We start from the raw sequence: 19,014 nt of genomic DNA, 5'->3' as shown, positions 1-19,014 counted from the left end.
TGAAAAGGCGGGATGCTCAGGCCCTCAGGGCCTGGGAGGATCCAAGTCAGAGAAGGTAGAGATGGGACAGAGTGGGTATTTGATTGTTGGAAACACCTGCCATTGCCTGATGAGCTCAGAACCTTTCTTCTTTGCTACTTGGTTAGTCAGTGGCAGCAGAAAGACATTAATCTAGGACCCAAATGTGGAGGCAGAACAATTAACTACTGCAGTTGGGTATTGTAATATAGCTTACAATATCCTTTCATAAATGCTATCTGATTTAATCCTTAGAACAACCCAGGGAAATTATCCCCATTTAACAAAAGAAGAAACCAAGGGTCATATGCATTAGGTGGCTGCTATGGCTTTAGAGCAAGTATGTGGAAGACCCAGCCTCATGGCAGGGCTTCTGGACTCAGGGTACTGTTTTCATTTCCCTGAAGTCTGAGGAGCCCATCTGGGCAAGGGTCATCAGCTGTGCTGCCCTGGTGCTGCCCTGTGATGTAGATCAGCATATGATCAACACGCCATCAACCGGCAGAGATTGCCCCCCTGCGTCTCTCCAGCCTTTCTTAGTTGGAAGGCACAGAGACCTCTGCTTCCTCTGGTTCCTGGTTTTGCCAAATCATCTATGAGGGGCTGGGGGAGGATAAGAGATGTCCCTCCAAGAACATATCCACAAAACAGCTTAGAGCAGGTCTGGACGCCCAGAAGGGGCTTTATTGCTATTAGCACCCCTTCTTCCATCTGCCTTTAGCCTTGCTCCTCTTCCCTGCTGCCCCTTCCCCACCCCTATTGCATTTTAGATCTTGGAGAAACTTCTGGGCTTAACTCAGATCCAAATGGCATCAGGATTCTATTTCCCTTCCAACTCAGAGACGATGAACTCAAACATTAGGCAGCTCTTGGTTTTAAGTGTGTGTGTGTGTGTGTGTGTGTGTGTGTGTGTGTGTGTGTGTGTGGTGGGGATTAGTGCTGCAGAGAAGTTACAGAAGTTACAAAGAATCGGCCTGGGGAGTATGAGTTCTCTTCTCACCTCCTCTTCTGACTTGCTGTGTGGCCTTCTGCGTACCTCCAACTTCTCTGAATTTCAAGGTATGTCAGGTAATTGGGAACTCTCTTTCAGAGGTGATAAGAGACAAACAAGTCAGTGTTGCACCAGGCTAATCATGGCGAAGGAGGCCAAAGGAACAGAAAGCGGGCCAGCTCCTCTGTCTGCCTTCCTTGGCAAGCAGCCTGTCCCCCAGGGCCTTATTTCTCTCTGCAATGCTGACTCCGCATTGCCTTGCTCTGGAAAGATGTCAGTAGAGGCAGAGCTGGAACGGTTGTGTGGGTGAAGACAGCAAAGCAGGAGCATATAAAGCTGGACTTTTTTGCCCCGTGCAGGTGCCAAGGCCCTGGCTTCATGATTTCAGAGAGAGACCCTAGAGTCAGAGATGCTGCTGTTGCTAGGTGATGGGATAAAGAGGCCCTTTGGGGCTCTGGCAGGTGGCAGGGAGGTTGCTGAAGCCAGTGACAAAGCAGTGGGGAAGACCCATGGGAGGAGTGGGGAGCGTTGTCTGGGTGTGCCAGGAGACCAGAGGCTGCTCACAGTCACCTCGAAGAGCAGGGCTCAGCCACAGCTGGCTCGGGTGCTAGGGGGCTCCTCATACTGCTCTCCGACCCCCAAACCAGCATCCCCCACATCCTCACAGCAGGCTGCAGTGTCCTCTCCACCTGCAGCTGAGGTGGGCAGTTTGATGCCTTTGCTCGGCTGGAAGCGGGATCCTGTCTCTAGGGTGCCTCAGCCATGACAGGTAAGGTGGCAGGGAGGGCTGCCACATCCTGATGAGGGGAGGGGTCTTGCATATGCCAGCACGAGCTCGGCTGTGATGCAGCAGCTCTGAGTGCAGGGAAGGCTTCAGAGGTGACACTCAAGATGGCTTCCAAGTAGCCTCAGACCTGTGACCGCATCTCCAGCATGTCCCCCCAGCCCAGGTTACCACAGGCTGTCACGCAAATAGATACAAGAAACAGCTTCATGGCCTCTGCCTCGGGTCTAGGCGTCCTCAGAGCAGCGCGGTCTGACTCAGGTACAACCTCAGCCTCAGCTGCTACATTAGAAACCATTTTGCCTTGTTCTAAGCCATATAGGTGCTGACCTGTTGGCAATTTGAGCTGAGCACCTTGGTCCCCATCTCAGTGTATAATGGCTCCAGGGCAGGGCCTGGAGCAGACGAGAGGTGTCAGGTGACCTGTCATTATCCTGCTGCCAGCCTGCTGTTCAGCTCTGTCATTTAAGAATTAGCCTTTGTGTTCAGGTGTAGCTCTTAACTCCAGATAGGGCCTGGAGAGAGGATGAAGAGGGAAATATCCCTGTTTCACAAATGGAGAAACTGAGGCACAAGTTAAGCTCCCCCACCCGAAGTCACAAGGCAAGACAGTGATTAGGGGAGGAGGGAGGCATTAGTACAGACCCACTGGATGGAACTGAGCTGCAGACAGCCTGGCCCAGTGGAGGGCTCTTGCTTCCCAGTAACCAGCTCTTACACGCCCTCTGCAGACCCTTCCCTTGGTCCCAGGGAAGCTCCTGCCTTTTTGAATTCTCCCAACTGTTCTACTTTGTTTGACTTTCCCCCTGCCCCAGGGTGGTGGGTCCATCTGGGTCCCATCAGCATGGCCTGATGGGAAGGAAGGTGGATCCACCTCTGGACATCTGAAGGCAACGTCTTGCCAGCAGTGGAAGGGGACTGGAGACAGCCAACAGGGGTCAGGTCACACTTAGTCTGACAGGGGCCCTTGGGGGCTGCCACTGGGAAAAGCTGATGGATTATAAAGTTTAAAGGGATTCCTTAGACATTTCTGCCTACTTGCACCAAGAAGCTCTCATCCATGATGCAGTCTGATGTTTTATAAAAGAATCGCACAGAGTTTAGGCTGTCTTTGAAAAATCATAGCTCCTTTTAGCTGTCCTGAATTGTCCCTTAAACTTTAAGGGCGTGGGAAGTGGTAGGGGGGGATGAGGGAGTTTGGAGGTAGAAGGTCCGACTCCTCTACTGGCATTCTGAGCCGCCTTGGGCAAAGTGCTTACCATCTTCTGGACCCATTTCCCCCACTTTGCAACGTGGGTAGGATACATCTGACTTCATGAGTGTTGGATGGTGGGCGAGGCTCTGGAAAGTTCTTCCTGCTAGGTACAGTGTGCCTTTTCAAGCCTGTTGGAACGTCATCTGGTTCTCTCACAGTCCTACAGACTTGTTTATGGTTCTCCTTGGTTGGCCTTTGCATTTGAAGGTCTCAGTTGCTTTGGTCAGAAGAGGAGGGTGTCACCTGTGTCTGCTCCTCCTGAGCAGACATGTTGGCCTGAATCCAGTCCTGCCCCTTCTCAGTCATGTCAGCCTTCTCAGGGCAAGTTGGTGATTTTTTCTGAGCCTTGGTTTTTTCATCTGTAAAGTGGGGAGGATATGATCTAATTCAAGGGGTGGTCGGTGAGGATTACGGAAGGTTGGGTTTTTTGTTTGTTATTTCCACAATTCCAGAGTGCTGGGGACTCGAACCCGGGCCTCCAGCATGAGAGGCAGGAAATCTACAAGATGGGCTATATGGCCTGCACTACGGTGAGGATTAAGTAGGAGGATTAAGTGGCATGCTGGTTTGGTGCCTGAAACACAGAGGAGTTTGGTAAGTGGACATTTGTTCCCTCCACTCCGATTATCCTGAAAACCGGGGAGTGGAACTGCAGATGACATCAGAGAGGGTCTGCACTGGGGCTCCGTACAAGGGCAGGAACGAGCAGTCTCTTTTGTTCTCCGATGATAACCAGAGTCCCCAGGAAAGAGACTCCTTGCTCACGCTCCTGGGAACTCTGAATTCATGATCTTATAAATAGTGCTCCTGTGGTGCTTCCATGACTTCTCTGCATTATTACTTTGCAGTTTCCCAACCTGGTGTTCCTCTCCCACTTTCCTGCCCACTCGTGGAACTCTGTGAGCACTTGGTGAGGCTGCTCCTCACTGGGATGTCATTTGCTAGAGGAGGGGGTGTTTGACAGGGGATGGTGCATGGGTCCTGGTATCCTGCCTCCTGTGCCTGAATCCCACTTCGGTTGTTCACGGGCCTGAGGACTCGGGCAAGTTATTTAGTCACTGAGAACCTCAATTTCATGTGTGTATGACAGAGAGATGGATTCAATAATAAACCCCAAATATGCACAGCATATAATTTTGCTTTGTGTGGAGAAAGAGTACACAACTACTAGATGTAGTAATAATAATAGTAATATTTTATTCATTCAGTGAGGCATTTTTTGGTGGGACTGGAGACACAGTAGTGAAAAAGAGGCAAAGTTCTTCTGCCCATGGAACAGCTATTCTATTATTGTTTTAAATAATTCATAACAATATTGAAATGGAACTTGGCAAGTGCTTGACGTAGTAGATATTCAAAAAATCGTTCATTATTAATGGGGATAAGCTGAGTAGAGGCCTGGCATGTATGTAACAGGGCCTGGACAGATGGCAGCTATTTTGATGATTTCATAGGCCAGGGGGCCCAACATCAGGAGGGAAAGTTATGGATTAAGTGTCTAGGGAGAGTGATCAGGGCAGTCAGGGAACCCACAGTGATGTCACATGACCTATGCAGACACTCTGAAGAGAGGGCAGAGGATGCAGGCTAAAGGGGCAAAGAAGGACAGGATGAACTTGGTCCCTGAAGATGTGATGGCCATCTCTAGGAAGGGGTGGAAGAGGATTCTCCCCGCCAGCGGCGGAATTACAGGAGTCCCGTTCTCTTGACAAAGGGACGATTGTTAGAACAGCCAGAGCTTCCTAGAAAAGCAAGGCATGTGGAGAAGCTGGCTGGTGAAGGAGGCAGGCCCAGGTTCAGGCTCTAGCACCCCTGGGGATTGCAGGGCTCCTCAGGGTGTCGGCAAGGGAGGGAGGCCGGGCTGGAGTGGGCGGGGCCGCCGTCCTTCCGGAAGGCTCTCCTTGTGGGGCTCTGTGTTAGATTTCAGTGGCACGCCGCGGCCAGAACACTGGGGAAAACCACTCACTTCAAGGACCTCTAAGGTTCTTCTCTGAGGTCTGTGATTGGGAAGACCATGCTATTGGCCTAGACCTTCTCTTGTCTCCTCCCCCAGATAAGACTAGTCTTAGGTCTGGGTCCCTTGTTTTTCTCCATGGTCTCCTGGCAGCTTGGTTGTTTCTCCTGAGCAGCCCTGGATATGAAACTCTACTCTTCTTGAAAGTCTAAGTTATGCTGAGTTAGTGTGCATGTGTTTTCTTCCTTCTTTGTGACCTTTTTGTGTAACCACTGGTAGATAACCAGGGATGGTCTGCTTGCTAGGAGGTTGGAGAGGAATGGTGTCTCCTTGTAAAAACCACTTCTTTCCTCCATCCCATTGTGCCAGCTGGACTGTCTTCTTCCAGTGCACACTTTGCTATGGACTCATCAGTTTCAAGGCAGGACAGTGGGGCGCCCTGGGTCTGCCTTCTCCTGGGTAACTCCGGGTGCTGGTCTTATGAGTCCACATGCTGGGGAAGAAGGAGAAAACTCCTAAGTTTGGAGTCCCAGCTCTGTCTCTTCTGTGCAGAGTGACCACTTTCAAGTCACTTGGCCTCCTTGCGCCTTCATTTCCTCATCTGTAGAATGAAGATTTCAATGTCCCAGAGAGTTGGTGTCACACTGAAAGGGAGATATTGGATGTAAGGTGCTTCTCCAACCACAACATGCTGTGCTCGCTGCATTAGGTGGGAGAAGAACCACCGCCGCCGCTGCTGCTGCTGCTAGTATTTTCTGTGAGACCACCAGGGGCTCCTACCCCTCAAGATAGGTCCCCCCAGGAGCTGGCAGGACCCATCTCCCTGGGGATTGGAGATGTGGTCATGGTGTAGGGGTGGGAATGGGCTGAGGGTAAGCGCTGACTTCAGCTCCAGTTACATCCTTGTCGTCATCTGTGAGTGAAGGAGTGTCCTGCTCTAGTTGGGGTTGGGAAAGCAGTTTAACCTGTCTCCGTTGCAACTGCAGAACATCAGAACTGAGGGTCTACATTTTACATTCTCATCTCTGAATCTTCCACAGTGTCTTGCCAGTCCCTAGCCCATAGAAGATGCTGGGGAGGCCCATGCTCAATGAATGAATGAACACAGGTATGCATGTCATAGTAGAGGAAATTGAGATCATACGAAGTGCCCGAAGTACCCTAAGATCTGTCAGCTCAGCCCCACCCGTGGGCAAAGCCCAGCTGGACCAATGTGCGATAGGCTACTTCGGGACCAAAGATACTGCTGCTAGTGCTGGACAGGGGCAGTTTCAGTCTCTCACCCTCTTCCTTAAGTGTTCCTTTCATCTGCCACCTGTGAGAATTTCTGCAGCATGTGAGTTAGCCTAGGAAGCTGGCAGCTGCTCCGGGAGCAGCGGGTATGGCTGGGGGTCTTGCAGCTGTGCCTTGTTTACCAATTTCTGTGCTGCGATCTTGAGGGTTAGTCAGAGCAGCAGGCTGGGAGGTGGAGTTAGATGCGTCACGGGGGGGAATGCTACACTGGCTCTGTTCGACTCTCCCTCTTCCTTGTCACTGGGGTTTCCAGGCAGACTCAGGCCTGTCCCTCCCTAACCCTCAGCCCTGGTTTTCTGGAATGGTTACATCTCTGGTAGGACTGGGAGTGTTTGTGTTTGGACTTGGTGAACTTGCTTTTAGTATCTCATAGATCAGAAGCTGGTTGAAGGGGACTCAGTCTTGAGTCATTTGTCATCCATTCATTCATTCGCTCACACACATTTACCAGGTGCCTATTCCAAGCCAGGTCTGTGCTGTGTTGGGGCCTAAAATACATAGATCCTGTCCACAAGAAGCTCATGGTCTGGAGGCAACTCGTTTCTAGAATGTGGCTGGTGGATGCATTTTAGGTTGGGGATCACTGCTTGCGGAATAATTGGGAGCTTGGTGTTCCACTGAGGCGGGTTTTCTCTGGGCAAGACAGAAGGCCGAGAACAGAAGAGGTGCCTGGAATCTAAGGCCCAAGAAGATTTTCAGACCTGAGAATGTTTGCCTCCTGTTATCCTGGGTTGGTTCTGGGGCTTTGGGAAGCTTGCTCATAGTTCCAGAGCCCTGTTTGTAGTCTCTCATCTCTTGCCCCTGTGAAGTCCCCTCTTCTGCCCTTCCTCATTTCCCATGTGGCCCTCCTCCCCCTCCCCCAGCTCCTACGCTCAGCCTTCTCTGGTCCCCATGAGGCCACATCCTGCCCTGGTTCGGTTTCTCAACTCCTTATCTTGCATCACAGTACACACCTCAGTTGTTGGATAAACATGGGTCGTGTGATTATGTGATTAGTGTCTGTCCCTCCCCACCTGCCACCCCTCTAGACCCTCTAGATCCTGAGTTCCCTGAGAGCAGGCACAGGTCTGCTTGCTCTCACCTGCTAGCACATCTCTAGAACCTGGCACAGACGGCATGTCCCTGTCATTTTGTGCAGTGAGTGAGGAGTGCTGGATACCCGCTGGGGTCCTTCCCTCTCAGCCCTGCTGAGCTCTAGGGCACAGCGGGATCCTGAACCCAACCTTGCTGTAGGGGCCCGAGTGCCCACCACATGGGGACAGACCTGGCCTGTGCCCCTTGATTCTCTAGGCACTTCTTCCAGCCATGGCACACTGCCGCTTGTGTCTTGCTGGCCTCATGCGGTTCCCTCTGTCTGGAACACCCTTTCTGCCTTCCCTTCCTGGAGGGAGCTGGTTCCTTCAAGGTACAATGCAAATACTTTGTGTTCTGGGTCAACTTCCCAGCCACCCTGGGTGAATCTGTCTTCTCAGTTACAGGGGGACCTTGTGATCACTTCTGGAATACACTTGTCACACTTTTTTTGGAGAACCTCCAGAGTAGACCTTGTCCCCTGCCCCTATTAAAAGGCTGGCCAATGGTCAATTAAATAGTATCTGGCTGGCTGGAGTTTCTTTGGGGTCACAGTGATATTAGGTTCCCTCACCTGGGTAGAGAGGAGCTCAGGAGAGCAAGCAGGAGAGAAACTTTTCTTCTCTCTTTCCAGGACCTTCCATTGCCCACCTCTCAGGTGCCGCCTCAGAGCCCAGGATCACCCACCTAGGCTATAGACTCTGCCTTGGTCTGCATGGGCCCTGCACATGCTCCCTGGTCCCCACAACCAGTAGGCTGGCCTGCTGATTTGTCTTATTCCTTGAATCCCAGCCAAGTCTTTTGGGTCTGCCCCAGACTGATAAGGAAAGGAGGCAGTGGGGAGGGACTCCCCAGAGCAGCTAGACCTCAGGTGTTTACACCCTTGTCTGAGGCTCATGGTAAGTTTGGGGTGCCCTGAGTTAAAGCCAAGGATGGTCAGTCATGAGTTCCCAACTTCCTCCTAGTCCTCAGTTGCAGAGTGAATATGAAAGAATGCATTCCCCTTGGGCCAGATACTGAGCTCTGACCTCTGCCCAGGGCTGGTCCCCAGCTCCAGCTCTCTGGGCATACCTGCTAAATAGGCTGAAGGCAGCACTTGTTGGTAAGAGGAAGCTCCATGCAGGACTCTGACCCTCTGTGCCAGGGAGTGGCCTGCAGATAAGGGAGGAGACAGGGAGGCTGAGCCTGGCCACAAGTTACCCCATCCTCTCCCCAGGGCTAGGAGCTATGGTTATTCTGGCTTCAATAGTGGGAAAGGACAGGGTTATTAGGCTCAGGTGGGTTAGTGGCCAGCTCAAGGCCACAAGTTCCCTCTACCCTACCCAGGAGAGGCTAGTCATCCTGCTGCTTTGTATTTGGGGCCCCAGATCTGACCCATCCACCACAGTGTGCCCACCTGCCCTCCCTCCCTCATACAGCAATACCCAGCTCCTATCCCAGGTGGCAAAGGGTCAGGGTTAGATTTGGCAACCGGCTGTCATTTCCTGGAGTAGATGCCTCTACAGTCACAGGCCTTGCGTTTGTTAGGGTTCCCAGGTTTGCAGAGCCTATTCATGTATATGAGCCCATTCAGTCTCTCCACTCACCCTGTGTATGTTCTGGGCGATCATGGAGCCTATTATTTCCATTTTACACAGGGAGAACACGAGTCTCAGAAAGGGTAAAAAGTCTCTAGACAGCATAGCTAATAAGGGAGATGGCCTCTTGGCCTTTGATTCTGCAGTGCTTGCTCCTGTGACCTGCCCCAGAAACAACTCGCTTGTCCACTGCTCCCTCAAGAGGTACCCCAGCAGCAGCAGCTGCCACCAGAAGGCAGGACTGCTCCTCTCCTCCCTGTGATTCCCTGGACATGGGGCCTCTGCATGCAGGATGAGTTTCTGGGGAGCCTCCTCCGATGGGGCAGCAGAACTGCCCCATCTGTTCCAGCATCCAGCAGGCAAGACCCTCACTCTTGCTGCCCTCGGCTGGGCACTAGCATTTTGCCAGACTTTTCATTAGAGGGTCATGGAAATGCTTGGATAGGGAGTCAGGAGAAGGTCCCTTGAGGGTCCAGCAGGTGACACCCCTTCCCCTTGGACAGCCTCTTCCTTTCCTTTGCCTTCTCTTTCCTTATTTTGGTTGCTGGGCAATTGCTTCAACTTGACCAAAGACTGAACCCAGCTACTGTCTCTTCCCCTTCCTGGTCCTCATTGTGCTTCTTAAAAAGTGGGGTTGATTTTCTCTGCCCCAAGACAGTGAAGATTCTCTAGGTACTCAGAGAATAAGCAGATGATCTCCCCAGGCACCCTAGATTTTTGGGGGGACATCTCTGCACTATTTTCTTTAAAAAGAAAACCCAGAGCGTGACAGAGGGCCACTGTGGCATCAGCGTGTTCCCTGGCCTTGACAAAACAATGCAAATCTCTAGCTATCAGAGCCGGAGACACTGCACAAACTGGCAGGCACCATCTGGGACAGGATGGTCGAGGGGACAGGCCTGACTTCTGCACTACAGCTTTTTTGATGGGTTGGTCCAATGGAGGGAGAGGGGCAGGCAGGTGAGTACCCAGACATGTAAGGTGCCAGGCGTGGGGGTGATTTGAGTGTGACCTTTTTTAAAACCTGGAAGGTGTTATAGAATTCTCGGCTGATGACCCCTCAGGCTGCCTGGGGCCCTTTATGGGGACCACTGACCTCCCCCAGTCTTAGGAGCTGAGAAGTTCACACTCACCATGATGGCTCTGTGCCTTCGGTCTGGAGCTGAGATGGACAGGAGGAGGGCCTGTTCGACCCGTCCTGGCTGGTGAGCAGGTGAGAAGCCCCGGTCAGCACTGGCTGGAGGAGGCCCAGGTGCAGGGCTGGCCTTGGCCCCTTATGGCCAGCATCCTGTCCCTCAGCAGGTCAGCCGGCCACCTCCCACCTCCCTACTCCAGGAGTGATTTGGGGACTGTGGGGCTGGCTGATTACAAGAACCCTACTGGTGAAGTTGCCAAACTGGAATGATTATGTATCTTGTAACCTGACACCTGTCTTAGGGGCTGGAACAACACCTGAAGTCATTCAAGGGCCCTTTGGCCCGAGAACAGGTGACACACCTAACATGTTACAAAAGCCTTCCCGCCTGAATGGTTCCACCCACCAGGGCCGGTGGTGACGGAAGATTCTCTCCCAGTCGCAGGGCTTCTCACCGTGTGGGTGCTCTCATTTGCGGATGAGGGAAGTTGGAGGGGTCTGGGGTTGGGATGACAGATCTTACTGCTCCATGGAATGGGATTGTTGCCACGTATGCAGTGATAGGATTAGGACATTCATTAGAAGGAGGGGATTCTTACCTTTGAAGATGTCCCGGAAGCAAAGCTGGCTGGCACAGGGCTGATAGGAAGATAGTACTCAGTGTCGCTTCCAAGTGCCTCACTGCTTATTCAATTGTTTTTTTTTTTTTTTGCCAATCACTCCTGGTGCTATCCTGCCACATCCTGAAGATCAGGGGATGTGCAAGGTGAAACCTTGGAATCTCAGACCACAGAGCCTGAAGGGGCTTGGGTACTAGTCCACTTGTATTCCTCCCTTCTGTGGGTGAGGAAACTAAATTCCAGAGAGGCAAAGTCAATTATCTGAAGTCACACAGCAGGTTAATGTCTGATTTGGAACACAACAAGATCTTCAATTTCTCAGTCTTTTCCCCTCCTCCTCCTCCTCCTCCTCCTCCTCCTTCTTCTTCTTCTTTTTTTTTTTTTTGTGGTACTGGGGATTGAACCTAGGAGTGTTCTGCCCTTGAGCTACATCCTCAACGCTTTTTAGTTTTCATTTTGAGACAGGTTCTCCCTAAATTGTCAAGGCTAGCCTCGAGCTTGTGATCCTCCTGCCTCAGCCTCCTGAGTAGCTCAGATTACAAGTTAGACATTTGTATCAGCCCCTCTATTGATAAATGTGCTTCTATGTGTCACCTCTTTAATTCTCATAATCAGCTCATGAAGTTATTTTGCAGTGTTTGACAGTTGAGGGAACATAGCTTCTGACAGAGCCTGGCTCCCTTCTTCCCACTGCCAGCCATGTGAATAGACTGAATGTAACACAAGGGTGGGAAGCCCTGAGCGTGTGGTCCAAGGTGGTGTGGCCCACGAGGACCCCAGTGATGCCTGGAATCTCCCGTAGATGGAACTGACTGTGGTGCCATCTTGGCCGATCAGTGCTTGTGCCCTTGGGCTTGAACCGAGCCCAGCCTGGAGAATCGCTTGAGCCAACATGACCCCTTGCCCTTCCCCACCCTAGGGCAGTGGCCTTTAGAGTTGGCAGTCTGGTGCAGAGTTGAGAGCCTGTGACGTCAGAACACAGGACTTCAGGGATGTGAAACTTCGTGCAGGCCCCTCCCTTTTAAGGAGGACGTCGCAGGTGGGCGGGGAGAGGCCGGGCCTCCGTTCCCCTGGCTCCTCTAGGTGCACAGCTTTCGATTTCCTCGCCCGCCGGTGCTCAGGTGAAGCTGGAAAGCGGTAGCTGCCTGGGCAATGAGGCTTCCGGGCGGGGCGAGTTCGAGGGATGATTACTCAGCCCTCACTCTAGTCTGTCCCAACTCTTAGTGGAGTCTGGGAACCTGTGGAGAGGCCAGGGAAAGAAACACGTGGGAAGGGCTGGGCAGGCCGCTTTGATAGGGAGGAGGCTGCAAAGGTTTTGGGTGGAGGCTCTGTGGCCTGCAGAAAGCAGAGGCCGCTTCTCCCAGCTGCCAGGAGCAACAGCCAGGCCAGAACCCCCATTCTTCCAGAGGGGCCTCTGTTCCCCTCTGCCCTAATCTGCCCTAATTTTTGCTATTTCCCAGCTATCCCTTATGTTCTCCTCCTGTTCTTCCTTTGATTCTCCTTTTATCTCTTCCTGTCTTTCCCGAAGAATTTTCCTCTTTCTTCTGTTTCCAGGAGTGTGTCAAGGTCAGGGTCAGGGGTAGAGTCGTCATGAAGTTCAAGCTTCAGAACCCCTCATTTAAGGCCCCTTCCAAGGCCCTAGGGAAGGTCCCAGCAGTATTTCACATGGCCATATGTTTTTGTAAGTTTTGCAGAAGTTTTTTTGGTATACTTTTTTTTTTAAAAAAATGGCCCCTCAAAATGAATAAACTTCAGGCCTCCATGTTATGGGGTGCAATTTAAGAACAGACCGATCACCACTGAGAAGTCCAAATTTGAGAGTCTTTATTAAGCTGGCCAGCTGACTGTCTCATACAATGCCCTAAAAAGTGGCTATTGGGAGAACAGCCCCAACCACAGGATTGTAGGGGTTCTTATACCAAAAATCACATTAATCGTGTCTGTTGCTATGATTCGAAATTACACATTAACATCATGAGATCATCGACAGAGGGGGAAGTGGGTCAAAATGACCCTTACCTAGGTACAAACTAAAGAATGGTTACTAACATCCACACAATCACTGTTCACATGGTACATTGTTTAGGAGCAATAGGGATCAAAAGTGAGCAACATAGGAGTTGCCATTGTATATTATTAAACATGTCACACCAAGTAACTGATGATGGGTACAGAGGCGGGGTGTTCCTACATAAGTTTATAAATAAATAAAGTTTATTTATTTATTATAAATAAACTTATTTATAAATATACTTATTTTATAAGTAATAAAGTTTATTTATAAACTTATTTAATAAATAATAAATAAATAAAGTTTATTTCCTACATAACATGGAGTCTCAGAGCAAAATGGAGTCTGTTTAGTCATTTCCCCTAGAGTCTGGCCTAGAACATTCTCATGGAGCCAGATCTGTCAGCCCCTCACACTCCACAGCCTGGATCAGCCTTGGCGAGGAGCATGGGCTCTGGTAGCTGGAGTCCTCTGTCCTAATCTCAAGCACTAATTATTTATATCACTGTGGGCATTTTATTTAATCCTCCTGAGCCCCATCTTCCTCATCTCTAAAGGGATAATAATAGTACTGACCTCTTAAGGTTGGTTATCAAAATTAAATGAGATAATCTCTGTGATGTGTCTGGTACCTAAAAGAGACTTTGTGAATGGAGCTGTCGTGCCTTTTAATTTCCCAAAATGTGGGTTTATTGAGCTCGGGCTAGAGCCAGTTATTGTACTAAACTCTGGGGATTAGAAGAGAGAAGGTGCAGGCCCTGAATACACACGGCTCGCAGTCTCCTGCAGGAGATGGACATACCCATAAATCTTGCTAAGTTTAAAAAGATGTTCCAGTTGTGATAAAACAAAGAACCTCTTTGGGGGTTTGGAGAACCTTCTTCATCTTTCACTGTCCTCTCGCCCTACCCCTTCTCTCCTTCCCCTTCCTTCTTTCACCCCACCTCTGTTCCCTAAGGTGGTTTTATCTAGATATGAAATTTACAGGACTGTATATTAATTGCCAGTTATTTCAGATTTTTCATTTTATCTTTGTATCAGCAGTCAACTACCTGTGCCTGACCATTCGGACTGCCAATGGCTCTGTCTACAGTCCGTGTCATCAGTCCGTGTGGTTAGACAGTGGTGGAAGAAAACTTTAAAAGTTCCTCCCTTAAGGAGCTCGGTCTGCCATCCTAGAGCACTTCCCCTATTCAAGCAGGATCTCCTGAGGGCAGCCGGTCCTCCAGATCCTCCTGCTCCAGGTGTGTCCCAGGCATGTCACCTGGGAGCCTATTAGAAATGCAGAATCTCTAACCCCATCCCCAGCCCACGCAGCTGGATTACAAGATCTCCAGGTGAGGCGTGTGCCCCTTAAAGCTTGAGAACACAGTTCCAGGTCTCTTCCCACGCTCAGGAGCAGGTTGAGGCTGTCATTTCTGGAGTGAGCTGAATTCAGTCACAGCTTAACATAGAAGAACCCCTGGGGTTCCTTCCAGCCTTCAAAGCCTACAGTTCTTCCCTCTGGACTCAAGTGATGTGAGATCCAGTTCAGTGACAGGCCCTTTTGTTGGAGTCTCTCCCAAGGACTTAGGTGGAGAAAGGCACGGCGGGTGGGCAGAGCTGGCAGCACTGCAGTATCTCCTGTGCCAAGCAGCTGTGGAATGCAGCATGCAGGCGATGCAGGGTTCCGTGGGGACAGCAAGCTGTGCTTCGTTCTCTGCCAGGGCGTTCAAGTGTGGCTCTCTGATGATTCCCTGACTTTCTAGAGAGAATTTTCACTGCTTGGTGGCCCTTCTCCCAAGATGTAGTGTAGGCCCAGGGACTCAAAGGAATCCTCAAACACCTGGCTGCCCCCAGTCACTTGTGTGGGCTGGGAGCTGACCTTCCTCTTATGGCCCTTCCAGGTGGGCAGGTGCTCCTTTCCACCCATGCATGACTTAAGGCTGGGGTGTGTGGCAGGAGATTGGTGTGTCTGCTGGGATGACAAGGTCCATTTACTTCAAATTAGCCACAAATACTAAAAAAGAGCTACATCGTATGTGCTAAGATTCATCATATCAGAGTCTTAGGCTTGTGTACAGAAGTCGCCTGGTCATTCAGTCCTTGCAGCCACTCTGTGATGTGGGTGCTGCTGTTATCTCGTTTTACAAAGGAGTAAACTGAGGTTCAGACAGGGTTGAGGTCCAGGTGGATGAAACCCAGGACATCCAGGCCTGCTGTGCACAGCAGAGCAGGAACTGTGTGGATTGTGGCCTCCAGGAAACTTTGAGAAGCCACTGAAACTCCTAGAGCACCAGAGCCCCTTGGGGTGGGCCTGGCTCCCAGGAAGCAGATTCCATCTTGCTCATGTACTTGGATGACAGTCCCAGTGAAAGACCTTTTCATTAGCCCTGGTCCCAAATGAGGTGGAGAACACGTTTCAGGTCACTTCTGAGTCCAACCTTTTCTTCCTTCATGGTGCTGGGGATGGAACCCAGGGAGGGCCTCGAGCATGCTAGGCAAGTGCTCCACTACTGAGCTCGCCCCGGCCCCAGGCCCTTTCACTTGTTTCCCGAGGATACTCTTCATTGAATCCCAGGAAGCCCAATGCATTAAAGACACTGGAAAGGCAATTGGGTTGGGAGATTCTGCTTTTCATCCTAACTGTGCTAGAGAGTCGAGACCACTAACAGGTAGTACTTTGATGATTCTTTAAAATAATTTGGCTAGAAAGTCGATAGTATAGATTTACTCTATTAATGTTTATCTTCTCGTGCTCCAGATAACAAACGACACATATATGTACTAATCTTCATGACTCTGTTGCCAACTGTGGTCTCACCTTGGGCAGACCCAAGGTTACTTAACCTCTCTGGGCCTCACTTTCCTGATCTGTGAAATGGGACTTGCCTCCTGGGGTTTCTGTGAGCACTAAGTCACGTAACATTTTGTAAGGTGCTTGCAGTGGTACCTGGTACATAGTAATGACCATATAAATATTATCGGTGAGGTGAAAATGATTATTATTTCAGTCACAGGTCAAATGAATCATTCCCATCAAAATGTGTTTTTTGAATGACTGTATATTACTACTATGTACTCTATATACAGCATTCATTCTTTGTTGTCTCTTCAACTTGTTTGTTATTTGAGTTCCAGCTCCCCTTGCCTGCTGTGTGGGTAGGCAGGACCCCTTCTTTCTCTCTCTTTTCCCCACCTTGGCTTTAGTTGCCTGCCTGGCTGACCAGCTGCACATCCCACCCTGCCATGAGCTGTGTCATGCTGTACGCATGCGGGTATGAAGGTCAGGAGGGAGGAGGTCGCTCCAACTCTGCCCACTGTGTAGAGTAGTGGCGATGTGAGGCGCTAGCTTCTTTCCCACCTGAAAATCCTGAAAGGCACCCCTGCTCTGGTGGGGCTGAGCTGTCCTCTAGGTTCCCATACCTCCTTAGAGCTCTGTTTGGCCCAGCTGTGTGCTTGGCTCATTCTGCATCCAGGTCCAGCAACACCTCCTGCCCCCGTCAATGGGTTTCTAGGCACTTGGCTTTGGCACCTCTCTGAGGATCAGCATGCGGTTCCATCTCTGCTGGAGGGAGTGTCCCAGTCAGGGACCTAACAAGCCTGGTTCCCTGTGGCTCAGGAATCCACATGAAACAACTAAGGATGACTTCAAGAAGTCCGGGATCAGGAGACCGTTGAGCTTTGCTAAGAAGCAGGAGCAGAGGTGCTTTGGGAATTTTGATGAGGGCAGGGCAGCCCCAACTTCCGCCAGGAAGACAGTGCGTGGCCAGTGTGAGCCACCTCACAGGTCAGGAGGGCATTCCCGTGGGAGCGGTGGATCTGGAAAGAGGCTGTGAGGGTGTTGGTGTCTTATCTGCACTGTGGAGGGAGAGAGTACACCCAGAGGTGAAGAAACATCTGCAGGATCTCTGTTCAGTGCTTTACAGTAACAAAGTACTTTTCCTCATCTGACTTTTAAAACCACCTTGTGTAGTCAATGAGAGAATGAGGCTCCGAGAGGTTGAGTGACTTGGTTAGGATTCCACAGCAAGTGAATCATCCACTTGGAACTGACCCAGGCTCAAATCCCTTCTCATACTTTATTCTGCCTCTTATTGGAAACTTGGCACGTAATCTGCTGGGTTGTACTGGGTTGAATACTGTCTCCCAAGAATTCAAGTCAGAATGTGACCTCATTTTGGAAAGAGGGTTGCTACAGACAAAATTAGTTAAGATTACCAGGGTGTGGTGGTGCACATCTGTAATTCCAACTACTCAGGAGGCCAAGGCAGGAGGGTAGCAAGTTGGAGGCCAGCCTCAGCAATTTAGGGAGACTCTATCTGTTGGCGGGGGAACTATTATGTTGGGCTGGCGTAGGATGAACTCCAGCCAATATGACCGGCTTCCTTATAGGAAAAGCCTGAGAGAAACCACCTGAAAGATCCTGCTCTTCCTTTCAATGTCTGTCTACTTCTGTCTAAGACTTGGTCTGGTTCATGCTGAAATTCTTTTCCCTTATTATGCCAAGAAGCCCATGGGTCCTGAATCAAATTCCCCCTTCTCTCTGGGAACTCCTTGGACCCTTCTTCAAACCCTTCTCTGGAGACACATTTTCTCCTGTGATATCTCTTGGTGGCCCCTACTGGAATCTTCAGAGGCACTGACTTTGTGTTTTGCAGAAGTGCTAATTCTAACAAAATAATCTGAGTTAATTTAAGATAATAAACCATCACCTCCAGAACAGGATATAATGCTGAACCCAATTAAATGGAAAAGATTGCAACAATTCCATGTTAAGAGGATGCAATGCTAGAAAACCAACCCATCCCACTACTGAGACCAGTGTCTATGTCCTTTAGAACAGTCAGGACAAGACTTTTGATCCCTGGCTAGGCAGGGTCATTGCCCTTTGCCAGCCTGAAGCAGTCATAGAAGACAGATCTTCGCTACTCCTCAACCCTTAAGATTAAGGGATGAAAGTCTGGGGGCAGGAAAATGAGAGGAATTTAGGATAAAGAGAGAACTATACCGAGTCCTAGTTAAGAAGCATGAGTCATTAAGATGCAAAAAACCCAGGTGTAAATCTTGAGCAACACACCCTTGCCCTGTGTCCTTGAAAATGGGGAAAGTGTGCAAGCCCAGGAAAGTGCGCATGCGCAGGGAAAACTGGCGGGAGATAGTGCAGCTTTGCCCTGGCTCCACCTCCAGTCCAGCCCCTGAATACAGTCCTTCTACATATATTGGACCCCAACCCAAGGGAAGGCTTTTTACTCTCAAGATAGCCCACATTCTTTCTTGAATGTGTCCGTGACCCAAATAAATCTCTGTAGATGGACCCCCAGCAACAACAACAAAAGGAAAAAAAGAAAAGGAGAGGAGAAAGGATGGAGACAGACACACACGGGTTGAGGACGCGAAGACACACAAGGAAGATGACCTTGAGAGGACAGACGGGGGTAGGAGTGGTGCTGCCAAGAGTCTGGCAGTGCCTGTGGCTACCAGACGCTGGACGAGGTGGGGAAGGATCCAGCTAGGGCTCGACTGTGCCTCCTGAAGAGCGCGTGTTGGAAGCCCCAACACAGCAGTGCTGGGAGGAGCAGCCGACCGTCAGGAGGTGATCGGGCCATGAGGGCTGGTGGGTGGGTTAGTAATGGTAGGAATGGACTAAGTGTTGTGGGAATGGGTTCCTGATAAAAGGGTAAGTCAGCCTGCCTGCACCCTTGCGCTCTCTCATACCTGCCTTTCTGCCATGTTATGATACAGCATGGAGGCCCTTGCCAGGTGCTGCCACCAAGCTCTTGGACTTCCCAGCCTCCAGAACTGTAAGAAATAAATTCCTTTTTTCTTTTCTTTTCTTTTCTCTTCTTTTCTTTTCTTTCCTTTTTTTAATCTTTCTTTCTTCTTCTTCTTCTTCTCTCTCTCTCTCTTTCTTTCCTTCCTCCTTCCTTCTTCTCCTTCTCCTTCTTCTTTTTTGGTATTGGGGTTTGAACCCAGGGGCACTTAACCACTGAACCACATCCCCAGCTTTTTTTTGTATTTATTTTAAGACAGGGTCTTCCTAAGTTGCTTAGACCTCACTAAGTTGCTGGCTTTGAACTTGGGATCCTCCTGTCTCAGCCTCCCAAGTTGCTGGAATTATAAATGTCCATCACTGTGCCCGTCAGAAATAAATTTCTTTTTTAAATAAAGAAAACCCAGTGCTAGGGTTTGGGTAAGTGTCCCCTAAAGGCCCGTGTGTTAAAGGTTTGATTCCCAGCCTATGGCACTGTTGGGGAGTGGTGGGCCCTTTAAGAGGCGGGGCCTAGTTGGAAGCCTCTGGTCTTATTGGGGTGAGCCCATGAATG

General features: G+C 50.3%; 2 protein-coding genes across 3 annotated transcripts in view; one reads left to right on the top strand and one right to left on the bottom strand.

The window, feature by feature from the left end:
• TMPRSS4 (transmembrane serine protease 4) overlaps positions 1–10,422 on the bottom strand; it is a 36,148-nt gene extending 25,726 nt beyond the window's left edge. Inside the window, exon 1 of one of the 2 annotated variants that reach the window (XM_079104477.1) lies at positions 10,077–10,422. In XM_079104477.1, coding sequence (XP_078960603.1) covers positions 10,077–10,079 — 3 coding nt within the window. In that variant the 5' untranslated portion in view covers positions 10,080–10,422. The remainder of the gene's footprint in view (positions 1–10,076) is intronic. The other variant, XM_079104476.1, reaches the window with a different exon arrangement.
• The window catches only part of SMIM35 (small integral membrane protein 35), a 75,744-nt gene continuing 58,171 nt past the window's right edge, over positions 1,442–19,014 (top strand). The window contains exon 1 of the mRNA XM_079104484.1: positions 1,442–1,778. Within this exon, the coding sequence (XP_078960610.1) occupies positions 1,772–1,778 (7 nt within the window). The 5' untranslated portion in view covers positions 1,442–1,771. The remainder of the gene's footprint in view (positions 1,779–19,014) is intronic.

Source organism: Sciurus vulgaris (assembly GCF_902686455.1).
Source record: "Sciurus vulgaris genome assembly, chromosome: 11".
Lineage (NCBI taxonomy): Eukaryota > Metazoa > Chordata > Mammalia > Rodentia > Sciuridae > Sciurus > Sciurus vulgaris.
Note: the sequence above shows the minus strand (reverse complement) of the source record. Positions and strands in the feature narration are given on the sequence as shown.